Source organism: Lepidochelys kempii, chromosome 2, assembly GCF_965140285.1.
Source record: "Lepidochelys kempii isolate rLepKem1 chromosome 2, rLepKem1.hap1, whole genome shotgun sequence".
NCBI classification, from domain to species: Eukaryota; Metazoa; Chordata; order Testudines; family Cheloniidae; genus Lepidochelys; species Lepidochelys kempii.
The window spans coordinates 10110515-10125326 of NC_136381.1; the positions used below are offsets into that span (position 1 = coordinate 10110515).

General features: G+C 38.6%; 1 protein-coding gene across 8 annotated transcripts in view; it reads left to right on the top strand.

Moving 5' to 3' along the window:
• Positions 1-14812, top strand: part of AGO2 (argonaute RISC catalytic component 2) — a 105854-nt gene that overhangs the window by 77864 nt on the left and 13178 nt on the right. For 6 of the 8 annotated variants that reach the window (XM_073330043.2, XM_073330044.2, XM_078851417.1 and 3 more), the window contains 5 exons: positions 3418-3508; positions 4647-4841; positions 5689-5823; positions 12072-12173; positions 14223-14422. In XM_073330043.2, the coding sequence (XP_073186144.1) occupies positions 3418-3508; positions 4647-4841; positions 5689-5823; positions 12072-12173; positions 14223-14422 (723 nt within the window). The other 2 variants (XR_012157065.2, XM_073330048.2) reach the window with 2 other exon arrangements.

Consider the following 14812-nt stretch of genomic DNA (forward strand, 5'->3'; position numbering starts at 1 on the left):
AATAACTCTTACCCAATCTGTTTACTTATTGTATCTAATGACAAATAGACGTCATCTTGAAAATTAATATTCCCTTATTGACAGGCTGATTGTAATCTATGGAGTAAACAACCATGATTATAAAGCCAGAAGGATCCATTGTAATTATCTCTAGTCTGACCTGTATAAAATAGGCCACAGCTCTACCCTGAATTAATTTCTGTTTGAACTAGAACATCTCTTTCAGGGCATAGGCGGCAAGGGATCTGGATTCTATTTCCTGCTCCCCCACTGACTCTACATGTGATTACATGCATGATTTCACTTAATCATAGCAGAAGCCATTACCCATACTCCAGTTAGAAGGTTCACAGGGAAGTCCATTAAGTGTAGATAGGAGTCTTCCATTGTGAGTTAAGTGTTATTTGATGGGCCATTTAATTTGAATAGTTCCTTCACAATGTGCTGGCTAAGTGCCCCAGGAGCAAACTTTTGAAATACAGATACATAGTTAATATTCATAACTTCAGATACAAAAATGGTAAGTGCATGCAAATAGCATAATCAGATTCAGCAAATCATAACCTTTCCATAGACACCTTACTTGACATACTTTGTACAAGATTCTTTGCAATTATATAACAGTGGTAGCAACAATGATCTACATGGTTATATTTTAATCAGATAACATCACAGAAGGGTCTCCCCTTCTCTACTCAGAGAATTTTGTCCTGGATCACATCATGTATTCATGTGTTATGGTCAGGAGGGTGTTCCGCCACGAGCTAACCTGACTGCACATTCCACAAGGTCACAACCTTTAGTAGTGGCATTCCTAGTGCAGATCCCTATTCAGGACATTTTCAGAGCAGCAACTCTGTCATTGGTGCACATGTTTGCTTCCCTTTACGCCATAATGCAACAGACCAGGGATGATGCCAAATTTGGTCAAGCTGTTTTGCAGTCAGTGTGTCCATGATCTCCGATCCCACCACCTATGCAACTGCTTGGGAGTCACCTACGGTGGAATGCACATGTACAATCACTCAAAGGGAAAACGGTTACCGACCTTCCTTAACTGTTGTTCTTTTGAGATGTGTTGCACGTGTCCATTTCATGGTGCTGGGGCGCGCGCGCTCTCTCTCTCGCATTCTCTCGAGAGAGAGAATGCCACTGCTAAAATACAGTAAGAAGATAGATACATATATATATAAAATATCTTCCTACTGTACTTTCATATATATGCATATATATACCTACTGTATTTTCCATTCCATGCATCTGATGAAGTGGGTTTTAGTCCACACAAGCTTGTGCCCAGATAAATTTGTTAGCCTCTAAGGTGCCGCTGGTACTTCTTGTTGTTTCTCCTACCTCTCTCTGTCGGAGCTGGCCAGAAAGAAGGAACTGAGAGGGAGTGGGATCAGCTGGATGCTTTATACCAGTGTTATAAGCACGTGAGCCACCCCGACAGGTACCACTGAGGGGAAAAATTCCCGGCGACTGTGCTTGAGGCACAGACACACGTATAGTAGAATGGTCATGTGCAACACATCTTGAAGAACAACAGTTATGGAAAGTTAGCAACTATTCGTTTCTCCCTCTGGGACAGTGTTTTACAATTTACAGGCAAGTTGCCAAAGGAGGTGAGACAAGAGTTTCTCACAGAATTGGATACGCAAAGGTTGGTAGCCAGGGCCTTGGTTCAGGCTGCACTGGATGCTGCCAGAGCCACAGCATTATCCATTGCAATACATAGATGTTCATGGTTCCAGTCATCAGGGCATCCTCGAGGTCCAGCACAGCATTTAAGATCTTCCTTTTGAGGGACCGACATGTTTTTTCACAGCAGACCAATGACCAATGTCATATCCTGAAGATTCTAGTCATTGGATGTTTACTCTCCTCTCCCAAAGACGAAGCAGTTCTGTCCACTGCAGTACCACTGTTATAATTCTTTTTATGACTTGACACCAGGACCAATCTAGAAGGGAAGGGAAGAGCTAGAACGGAGTACGCCCGTTACTCAATGACAGGTGGGATATTTGTGGGAGAGGAATTCACATTGCAATTTCTTCTTGGCTGCTACTCCAGCCCCGGAGTTGGGAATGGGCTGTAATCTCAGTCCACCTCCTACATCGGGGTTTGCAGAAAATTCACACCAAAACATGACTGGTGTTGGATATTGACATTCTAAACAAGTGGATTTTTTTTGTTGATCATAGAATTGTTTTAATTGATTGTAATTTACTCTTTCAGCCAGGAAAAGAAAAAATTATTCTGAAATATTAGTTTTAAAATGACATTGTCCAAGCATTTCTTCTGAAAGATGAACACAAAGTGCTCTTCGCCTTTGAAATACTGAGAAACTTAATTTTTAAAATTAGCTGCCGAGTCTACATAGTGACTCTCCTCTGCGCCCCCTCCTCCGCCCACCACCCTTCTGATAAAAAAACAAAAACTCCCTTTAAAATAAAGTGTCTTGTTGGGAGAGGGGAGTTGAAATTTACAACATCTAGCCTGGTGTTTCAGTGTACTTCCTCTGTCGCTTCTTAGAATGTCAGCTTTCAGACTGACCAGATTTAGCCAAAAACTCACAACACAATTGATGGAGAGGTACTTCAATAAAAGTTACTTTGAAGCATCTCTGAGAAATAGCTAAAGCTCTGGGACTTTGTTGTCTTTTTATAAAACAGACAGAAAACTCAGATTTTTTTAAAAAAAATATTTTGGTATACTTAAGGTATGCATTGTGGAATTGGGCACGTTTTTTTCAGATGCTATACATTGTGAGAAATACAATTTACAACTTTCTGTGTTTCCCCATTAAAGTAGATTGCAAGCTCTTTGTGTCTTCCTCAGTATGTGTAAAAAGAAAAGGAGTACTTGTGGCACCTTAGAGACTAACCAATTTATTTGAGCATAAGCTTTCGTGAGCTACAGCTCACTTCACCGGATGCATACTGTGGAAAATACAGATGATGTTTTTTATACACACAAACCATGAAAAAATGGGTGTTTATCACTACAAAAGGTTTTCTCTCCCCCCACCCCACTCTCCTGCTGGTAATAGCTTATATATAAAAAACATCTTCTGTATTTTCCACAGTATGCATCCGATGAAGTGAGCTGTAGCTCACGAAATCTTATACTCAAATAAATTGGTTAGTCTCTAAGGTGCCACAAGTACTCCTTTTCTTTTTGCGAATACAGACTAACACAGCTGTTACTCTGAAACCTGTCAGTATGTGTGTTCCTCACCTAGGACAATGGAACTCTGATCAGGACCTTTGATGCTGCTGCAATACAAATACTTCACAATTAGGTGTGAAAGAGGATAGTACTTGTCTATGTCACAGGTGTATTGAGGATTAATTAGTTAATATTGGAAAAGCATTCTATAAATGCTAGCTATCACTTTCACTTTGTTTTCATTAGGCCTCCGGTATTTCAGCAGCCTGTCATATTCCTGGGTGCAGATGTAACTCATCCACCAGCTGGAGACGGAAAAAAGCCTTCCATTGCTGCAGTGAGTAAACAGTGGTAATCGTTCAGCGGAGGTTGCTGTTTAAATTTAGTTGTTTGTTTTGTTTTTTTTACAGAGGTTGTGAAGGATACTGTTTATCCTACACTATGGTATTAAATAGTATTTTACTACATAGTCTAATGAAACTTCTTTTGGAGAGTTTATTGTGGTAATAATTACTCAGATATTTGTGAGGGAACACTAATTTATACAATAACTCAAACATTGCACAAAAATGGAGTTTTGACTGTAATGTCATAAAACATGGGTAGCAACCCCCCATATCTACATAATATAATACATATATTAGAAATACGTATATTATAATAGTACTGAGACACTCTACACAGTGTATTTTGGAGACCTTGTACTTTTTGTGGTTCGTTACGAGGCTGTGGTGAACTGTCTTATAATGAACACAAACTATGCAGTAATCCCCAGAAATGCACTGGTAGTCCCATGCTGAATAAAGTCTATAGAATGTTGGTGTAGTGAGCTCTCGATCATTCTGATGCACTCAGACAAGCTGCTGCATTAAGTGCTATCGGAACCTTGCAAGTGGTTTTATGGAGAGTTAATATACTGGATTAATCCAGTTTATAAGTGACAAAGACGTGGATAACAGTGAAGTCTGTATCCAAGAGGAATGATTGTTATTGGTCAGCTAAGTGCAGATGGGGTGGGATGGCAGCATTCCTTGCCACAAAGGCCACCAGGGACTCTAGGATCAGTTGGGAATCCAGGGCACCCCTATGTTTTGAACCAGTTGTGAAAACATATTTTTCTAGTTAAAGTCTATGTTAAGATTGTGCTTTAAAAATTCCTTCAGTTTTTCAGAACACAAGTTCATAGATTTGTTTCACTAATAAAATATTAATTCTTCAGTTTTAGTATTATATATAGTCACAGGTAGCCCAGAGCTCAATACTGAAAACTTTTCCCATGCACACGATAATTTTGACTGCATTTTCTCTTTTCTTTATGAACTGTATAGATTATAGCATTTTTAGTGAGGTAATGAATCATTAGTCTTTGTTTTTAAATGTGTTCTTTTAAAAAATAACCTTAAAGACGATCCTTTGTATTGGCTTGGTATTAAGCATGGGTCGTGTGTGTGTGTATGTGTGTTTGTTTTAAACAGGTTGTAGGAAGCATGGATGCTCACCCTAATCGATACTGCGCCACTGTGCGTGTCCAGCAGCATCGTCAAGAAATCATCCAAGACTTGGCTGCCATGGTCAGGGAGCTGCTTATTCAGTTCTACAAATCAACCAGATTTAAACCAACTCGCATTATTTTCTACAGAGATGGTGTTTCTGAGGGGCAATTTCAACAGGTTAGATTCTTCACACTTATGAGTTGTTGTATAATCAAAAGTCATGCAGTATGCAAAATTAGAATTATGAAAAGAAGTAAACCTGGTTTCCCCTCTGTAAAGGTCTCAGGCAGTGGCCAAGCAGTGTAGGAAAAGTATCATCACAGCTTTCAGGATCTTACTACTTCCCCTTTTACAAAAGGATTGCACATTCTTTCACAACAAAAGAAAATGTTTTAATGTCATTCAGTTTTGAAAATTGGGTGTGTATTTGATATCTGGGACCAAATCAAGGGTTTACCGTTGAAGTTTGAGTGCACAGTCTAATAACAATGATTTTTAAAAAATAAAAAAAAGTATGTAAGATTTCTGATTTTCTCCCATTTTTCTAAATCCTACTTTGATACATTACCTCTTTCCACTTGCCCCACACAAAATTGGCAAACATCTTTTTGTATTTATTTTTCTTAGAAGCCTCATGTTTTAATGAAGTATTTTAGTATATTTTTTCAGATATATATACATAGTTTTTCTGCTTTAATTTTTTAAAAATATTTACTGAGTATTTTTAAAATAATTTCACACTTTATTGCGTTAAAAAGTTCATAAAATTTGGTAAGCTCCATGCTTGTTGTCTTCATTTGAATCAGTTCTTAGACTTTACCCCATTCTTTCCCCAGTCTTTGTATATATGCCAAATCCTCTTTCTAATACTCAACTTTGTATGAACTTCCATGTCTTTCTCCACAAGCCCTAAATAGCTAATGAGTAGCAGTATAATTATTTTTATAATCTGCTGGATGTTATTAACTTTGTATGCACCCTATTTATCACATTTTTCTGTCGGTTGTGTTTCTTTCTGACTTAGGTTCTCCACCATGAACTGCTGGCTATCAGAGAAGCATGCATTAAACTAGAGAAGGACTACCAGCCTGGAATTACATTTATTGTTGTGCAGAAAAGGCATCACACCAGGCTCTTCTGTACAGACAAAAATGAACGGGTATGTTCTAAATATTCACTCAAGTTTTGGCATATTGCCTGAATACCCCACACAACTGTATCAAAACTGCCTTCTATTTGAGTATTGGTAATTTTGAAAATATCTGTGGATTAATGAGTAAATTATATTTGTGTTTGAAGAAATTTGCATTTGTCTAACAGTTGATCTGCTTTGGGATGCATATTAGGGGTGAGGAGAGCAGCAAACTCATTTTTGCCCAACATCAGTGGATATTCCCATCTCAATGTATTCCTGACACACACAAATTAGAATGCAAGGAGTTTTTTCTTAGATTGGAACACAGTTGAAAGGACTGTCAAATACATTTCAAAGACATTTTCTGTGGCATACTGAAAAATCATTATTCCAACTGTGTATATATAAATACATTTCAGTATTATGGAATTAGAGATGGAAGAGAGTTGTGTTAACTGTCAGTTCCTTTCCCAATCAGTGCAGAATTGTTCCCTTCGATGCATTTTTTTCTGGTGCTTTGTCCAGCTCAGTTTCAAATGTCCCATTCAATGATCTTTCCTTAGGAGACACTTCTACAGCCTAGTAGATCATTGTCAAGATTCCCTAATACTCAACTCCGTTTTTTTTTTTCTTTAATTTCACTATTCCTAGTTGTGCAGCTCCTCCAAAATTCCTAGATTATACATGTACCTTACCTCTTGTAAAACTTGGGATCATTGTAATGGGGGAGGTCTGCATTAAGGTCATAATCCTACCCAAGTGAGCAACCATTACACAAATAGTCCTAATTCATTGCAGTGAGATTACCAGTATTAATCAGAATTAATCAGAAGGGTTTTCAAGATCTGGTCCTAATTTACTATTCTGGGCTCAATTCAGCACTCCTTTCTGAGGCAAAACTCCCATTTGATATTGGTGGGAATCCTTTCTGCATAAGGAGCACTGAAAAGGGCTCTTAAGTACTAACAGCAGCCTTTTAAAGACAATCTGTTCTGAGCCACCAACATGGAACATAGGTTTTAAGTGTTAAAACATAGGTTTTGGTGTTTAAGAACTTCTCATTACTTATTCCATTTTCCTCCATTGAGATCTGATGGTGATTTTTATTCTTCAAACAATGAATTTTTAACAGTGAAAAGGCCAGTCCCTTAGTAAAATTTTTCTTTTTCAACTCTTTCTTGAGGCTGTTTTACCAGCATGGAGGGAAGACAAAATAGCTACTTTGTGTTCCAAGCTGTCGTTTCTGGGCTTGGCAGTAGCACAGCACTATTGGTAGTGGCCCTATGGCAGATCAGGTAATAGAACCCAGGTTTCCCACGTTCCAGTTCCGTGCCCTATCCATCACACTGCAGTTGCTGGGAACGTACTGAGTTGTATATTTTGTTTCTTCGTTTGTGTTGGTCTTCTACTATCTGTTTCTAGTAGGGCTGTCAAGCAATTAATTGCATAAAAATATGTAAAGGTGGGAAAAGCTTTCTATGTCAGTCTGTAGGCTGTTGTGCTAAAGTTTTATCTGTCCCTTGAATTGGACTGAGGTCAGTGTTTCCTTTATTTGGCTTTGTCACTTAAAGAAAAACAGTTCTCATTACAGCCTTCAAATGCAACATCTGTGTTGTTGTCCTCCTGATATTTTTTTTTAAATTGTTTGACTGCCCCTTGAAACTTACACTTCTGACATGCCTTTTATGCTCAATTCCTTGGGAGCCTTCATTTGCAAGGTAAAGTAATGTCACTAGTATATACACCTACCTAAACTGCAATCTGAGCTTCTGCTGTCCAGTGCAGTTTCCTTAACTTCCTTCCCTGCCTCCTGGAGTGGTACTAGAGGATAAAAGAAGGTAGAAAAGTAGAAAACCATCCTAGCTAGAGCCACCTTTTGATCACAACCTCTTCTCTTGGGCTCTCAGGAAAAGGGTACAGAGACACCCCCCCCCCCCCTTCCAATACCCTAAAGCTGGGAATCTGAGCCTCTGTTGTGCCAGAGGAAAAAACAGTGGTTTTACCCTCAGCAGCTTGCTGAGTCTCCTCATTTATTCTGTGAAGAGAGGAGATGAGAGTCATGTTGAGGGTGTGCTCAGGTAAACAAAATCTTAGCATGGAACTAACCCAGTCACTGTCATTCCCAGCTGTTGCCTTACCACTGTCTGCTATCGACATGGTTGAGCTTCCCTCAGATTGTCAGAAGCCTGTGGGGCTCATGCAATATAACAAGTGCTGTGGAGTGCCAATATCCAGTCACCCCAGGATTGGCCCACATAACATCTCAATAGAATATACCATTTCTCCCTAAACCAGCAAATTCAGCACCAGGATAGACATGCATCCCATTGAAAATTTTATAAGTTGTTGAACCAGGCATATTGGAAAGAAAAATGCCTATTATTATTTATATTACAGTAGTACCTAGAGGCTCTAACAAGACTGATGCCCTGTTGTACAAGTCACTGTATAAACACCTAGAAAGAGACAGTCCCTCCCCATAAACCTTACAGTCGAAATAGTGAAGACAAAGGATGGGAGGAGAAACAGTTACAAGAGAAGTAAGTTGTCCACAATCTCACAGCACGTCAGTGGCAGATCAGAGAGTAGAACCCAGGTTTCCCATGTTCCAATTCCGTGCCCTATCCATCACACTGCAGTTGCTGGGAACGTACTGAGTTGTATATTTTGTTTCTTTGCTTGTGTTGGTCTTTTACTATCTGTTTCTAGTAGGGCTGTCAAGCAATTAATTGCACGATTAAAAAGATTAATTGCATATTTAAAAAATAATAAATACCATTTATTTGAATATTTTTGGGTGTTTTCTACATTTTCAAATATACTGATTTCAATTAAAACGCAGAATACAAAGTACAGTGCTCATTTTATATTAATTTTTATTACAACCTAATACAAGTACTGTAATGCAATCTCTTTATCATGAAAGTTGAACTTACAAATGTAGAATTATGTACAAAAAATAACTGCATTCAAAAATAAAACAATGTAAAACTTTAGAACCTACAAGTCCACTCAGTCCTACTTCAGCCAATCGCTCAGACAAACTAGTTTGGTTACAATTTGCAGGAGCTAATGCTGCCCGCTTCTTGTTTACAATCTCACCTGAAAGTGAGAACAGGCATTTGCATGGCACTGTTGTAGCCAGCATCGCAAGGTATTTACATGCCAGATGCACATGTCAGAGTCATATGTCTCTTCATGTTTCAACCACCATTCCAGAAGATGTGTCCATGCTGCTGACAGGTTCTGCTCAATAATGATCAAAAGCAGAGCGGACCGATGCATGTTCATTTTCATCATCTGAGTCAGATCCCACCAGCAGAAGGTTGATTTTCTTTTTTGGTGGTTCAGGTTCTGTAGTTTCCGCATCGGTGTTGCTCTTAGACATCTGAAAGCATTCTCCACATCTCATCCTTCTGAGATTTTGGAAGGCACTTCAGATTCTTAAACCTTGGATCGAGTGCTGTATCTATCCTTAGAAATCTGACATTGGTACCTTATTTGAGTTTTGTCAAATCTGCTGTGAAAATGTTCTTAAAACGAACATGTTCTGGGTCGTCATCAGAGATTGTTAAAACATGAAATACATGGCAGAATGTGGGTAAAACAGAACAGGAGCCATACAATTCTCCCCCAAGGAGTTCAGTCACAAATTTAATTAACACATTTTTTTTAACAAGCATCATCAGCATGGAAGCATGTCCTGAAGTATGAAGGGGCATACGAATGTTTTACATAGCTGGCACGTAAATACCGTGCAATGCTAGCTACAAAAGTGCCATGCGAACACCTGTTCTCACTTTCAGGTGACATTGTAAATAAGAAGCCGTTAGCAGTATCTCCCATAAATGTAAGCAAACTTGTTTGTCTTAGCAATTGGCTGAAGAAGAAGTAGGACTGAGTGGACTTGTAAGCTCTAAAGTTTTACATTGTTTAGTTTTTGAGTGCAGTTATGTAACAAAAAAAATCTACATTTGTAAGTTACACTTTCACAATAAAAAGATTGCACCACAGTACTTTTATGAAGTGAATTGAAAAATATTATTTCTTTTTATCATTTTTACAGTGCAAATATTTGCAATCAAAAATAATATAAAGTAAGCACTGTACACTTTGTATCCTATGTTGTAATAGAAATCAATATATTTGAAAATGTAGGAAAACATCCAAAAAGAAAAGGAGTACTTGTGGCACCTTAGAGACTAACCAATTTATTTGAGCATAAGCTTTCGTGAGCTACAGCTCACTTCATCGGATGAATGCACGGCTGCTACTCTGAAACCTGTCATCCAAAAGTAGTTAATAAATTTCAGTTGGTATTCTGTTGTTTAACACTGCAATTAATCACAGTTCATTTTTTTTAATCGCAGTTAAATTTTTGAGTTAACTGCAATTAATCGATAGCCCTAGTTTCTAGTTGTGCTGGCATTGGCTATGGTTCTTTTCCCTCTCCTGATCTCCCTGTTGTTCACGTGCATGTTTTGGCACAGAGGGATGGTAGTGGCTCTCACTCAGGCTTTTTCTTCAGAAGGAAACCTTCATTTCTGTTTTTATTTAAAAAAAAAAAAAAAAGTGTGAGGTTTTTGAAAAAAAATTAAACTGCAGCGGTAAGTGTCCATTAACCATGTGTCTACACATCTTTGTAAAGGTTATGTCTGTACTAGAGAGCTTATAGCAGTGCAGCTGTACCCATGCAGCTGCGCCACTGTAAAATCTCTAGTGTAGCCCCTCAATGCCAACAGGAAATACCTCTCCCATTGACATAACTAATCCACCTCCAACGAGCATCCGTAGCTACATCAACGGGAGAAGCTTTGCTGCCAAAATAGCGCTGTCGGTGTAATTTATGTAGCTGGGGGGGGGGGTGTTTTTTCACACCCATGAGCGACATAAGTTATACCGACATAAGTGGTAGTATAGATGTAGCCAAAGTCCCTACGCTCAAAATACCTTTGCAGCTTACCTTCAAGCTTTGTGTTAGCTTAAAACCTAAATATGGCCATTTTCATCACTTCTTACTGTTTTTCTTTAAATTGCTTGGAGGCCGAAATAGAGCTTCTAGAGCAAAGTAGTTGTCTACATGTAATAAGCTAAATTTCCCTTTGTAGTCCACTGTCATCAGAGAAATGGCACCTCTTTTAAGTCTATACATGACAGACCTGGAATTTCATTTACACGTACTCAAAGCGTCACAGCGTTCATGTTAATATCTCTTCTCTTCAAAATATTTTATAAATCTTAACTAACCCTGTCTACGCCCCTATTAGATACGTATAAAAGTTCATTTCTGTGTAAGAACTTGTGTTGTCCTTTTCAGAGTGAAGAAATTAGAACAAAATTTCCCAAGGTCACAGAGGGAGTCAGTATTAGAAATTAGGACTTCCTGGCTCCTAAACCCATACTCAGGCCTCCAAATCAGTCCTCTCTATGTCTTAATATCAGCCTCTTTTTATGTATTATTGGAACTACGTTGCTTTGAAGTCTGTAGTGGGTTCAGATTAATGACTCCCAGAACTAATATATATGTGTACTTCTTTATAGATGACACAATCCCAGTTAAGGAATTGACAAAAAATTAAGGGTTGTTTGCATACGAATCTGAATATTACACCTTGAGTTTAGGGAAGGGGCCTGCCTCCAATCTTCCTCTCTCCTTCAAGTTTCAGAGTAGCAGCCGTGTTAGTCTGTATCTGCAAAAAGAAAAGGAGGACTTGTGGCACCTTAGAGACTAACAGATTTATTTGAGCATAAGCTTTTGTGAGCTACAGCTCACTTAGCTCACAAAAGCTTATGCTCAAATAAATTTATTAGTCTCTAAGGTGCCACAAGTACTCCTTTTCTCTCTTCTTCAGGCTCCATCAAGAGAGGCAACAGTGGAATAATCCCTCTTGGAATGTTAAAATGAGAATGGGAGGTGATCAGCCAGTGGCAGGAAATTTTCTCTAAATTTTATCAATTAGTATTGAAGTTTGACTGATCGAAGAAAGGAATGAGTAACTCCTGTTTTTTACTGGTGTATCTGAATTGCTGCAGCCCCACTTCAGGATTCCTGGTTGAATAAATTGTCACTTTTTCTAGTCCCTAGTGTTTGGGGTTTTTGGGTTTTTGTGTTTTTTTTTTTTAAAAAAAACTTATATTTTGGGATTCTTGAATATATTCTAGTTCTGGTGTTTGTTTCCTTGAATATACTTTTTATTGTCCAACGGAAGGAAAAAAATTAAGTAAACTGTCATATACCTTATGGTATTTTATGATTTATTTTGTTTACATAGGTTGGAAAAAGTGGAAACATTCCAGCGGGTACTACAGTGGACACAAAAATCACCCATCCATCAGAGTTTGACTTTTACCTTTGTAGCCATGCTGGTATTCAGGTATGCTTTTATTGCGTTAATCATGTCCTTTCACTCTTGTCGGTGCTATCTATTATGCCTTTCCATTTCTCTGAAGAATCTTAATAACTTAGCTCCAAAAAACAAACCACGCCCACCCCTAAATTCAATGGGACCAATAAGGCATATATTATATTTCAAAGGTCATGCACTTATTGTGCTTCATACGTTTTGTTATCTGTTTAGATTGTTAATTTTGGGGGGCAGGTACCTTGTTCTCTTATTTGTCTGAAAAGCATCTCACTTTTACACCTGTACAAATAAACATTTTAAGGGAAAAAATTTCTCTTGCGTTGAATTCACTTGCAAGATGTATCAGACAGTGATTTTTTTTTTATCAAAGCCACAGTTTTGTAGATCCTCTTACTTACACACACGCGCGCGCGCACACACAAACTAGGGGCATGTCTACATTACAAAATTAGGTTTACTTAAGTCGACGTCCAGCCATCACTTTGGTGTTTCATCTCCACACTAGACTCTGTCGGTAGTTCACATCCTCACCAGGAGCACTTCCACTGACCCCACTGTGTGAGGCATTGTGGGGCACTGACAGCTGGAACCCTGTTGCCCAAGTACAACAGCTCTCACAGAGGTGGAGTTAAGTCAAGTCAAGGTAGTGGGTGACTGAATGAATATCTGCCGAAGAATGACTTGTATCATTAGCCTGTTGCCTTTCAAGATCTCTCTGTTGCTCCTTGCTTGAATAAATAGGCTTATCATGCAATTTATGTGGGACAAAAACAGCCTTGCTTGTCACACAAGATACTTTAAAAATCCTGGGCAATGGGAGGTAGGGGGTTGCCAGATTTGTATCTATATTATCTAGCATTCCAAATGCATCCTATTGTAAGGTGGTTCCTGTCCAGTAGTTCTGTATATACACTGGCCTGGTTTGAAATTGAAAAAAGCTTAGCTATGCCATTTGGTTTCCTCTTTCCTTTTAAATACCTTAAGAGCTACCCATGCACTTAAGAAAAATCCAGTCTTTGCATCTGCATGGGGCATCCTCCAACACGTTAAGATGATTACAGTATGCAATTTTACTAATTGTCTTCTCATGCCACAGTGAGATTGCCTTGATCCTGAGGCACAGGTTAACTCCATGCTTAAGACAATTTGCATAGAAAAAGGATTAACAAAAATTTAATGATATAATACAGAATAATAGACTGGCTTCTTTTAATTACGTGTGTAACAAATATCGGCTACCACTGTCTCACAGTTCTTTCTTTCAGCAGCTATGCTCAAGGTTTCATGCAGGATAGGCGACAATTGGTCTTTTTCAACTCTCTCACCTCTAGAACAACGTATTAAGAAATATGGAAACAAAAGTCACTTGGTAGGAATTATTTATAGGTGGCTTAATGCTTTGCATTACCCTCTCAATGTCATTCTCAAAGAAAATGGGGAAAAGAATTTAGCCTTCCTATCACAAGAGAAACCTGGAGGGATATCTGGCTTAATGTGAAAGATCCTTCAAGTTCTTTATCCTTGCGATTCTTCCAATGCAAGATATTAAATAGGTACTACTGTGCTCCAGAACCTTCGTTTAAAGGAGAGTGGCAACACACAGTGAATGTTGGAGATGCAAACAGCCACATGCCAACCTTTCACACATTCTCTACACCTGTCAAAAAATGCATGTGTTCAGCGTGTGACAGAACAAAGTTCACACTTCATATTACCGTTATCATTATCAGGTGGGCATGCATACGCAAATACATCAGATTTATGTTCCATTAAAGGGAATAACACCTAAATGAAACATGTCAGGAGGGATAGCTTAGTCCCCTAAGTGTCCTTAATTTATATTTTGAACCTGCCCCCCAGAACTTGGACTGTGGGGCATAGTCCTCTGTCCATCCAGCAGGAGGATGTTGGGTAAGAGAATCAAGTTTGATTGATAGCATGTGGTTTAGTAGAGGTAACATACTTAAAATATAGTGTTTTCATTTTCTTTTTCTACTAGATGTGGAAACTGAGAACTTCTGAAAAGCCTTTTTAATGACTTCTGTGATCTGCCCTTAGGGAACAAGCAGACCTTCTCATTACCATGTCCTCTGGGATGACAATCGTTTCTCGTCAGATGAACTGCAAATTCTTACCTACCAGCTGTGTCATACATATGTACGCTGTACTCGTTCCGTCTCAATCCCCGCACCAGCATACTATGCACACCTGGTTGCCTTCAGAGCCAGGTATCATCTGGTGGATAAAGAACATGATAGGTGAGTTACAGTGTTATGAGGTGCTACAAAATTTAACAGGAAGAAGGTATGCGGCTTTTTAAATTTGGGTTCTGTGGCATTCTCTCTGAGCAGTTCATGGGTAAATTTGGTTTCTGCTGAATAACAGCATCTGAAGAAGAAGAATAAGGTTTATAATAAAACTCTGTGAGATAGAAGGAAGATGCTGCTTCTTTTTTCCTTTTTTTCCCCTTTTTTAGTGTTACCTGTATGTACTTTCAAAAATTAAAATATGCTTTAAGGGTTGTTAACTTCTGGAATGAAGGAATCTTGTACCCCTTTGGTGGTGGATTCTCTTTGACCCTAAACTCTCTGGAATGCTGCAAAAGTGGTCCTTACATTGGTCCTCTTACTCAGTGGCTCTGAACAGCA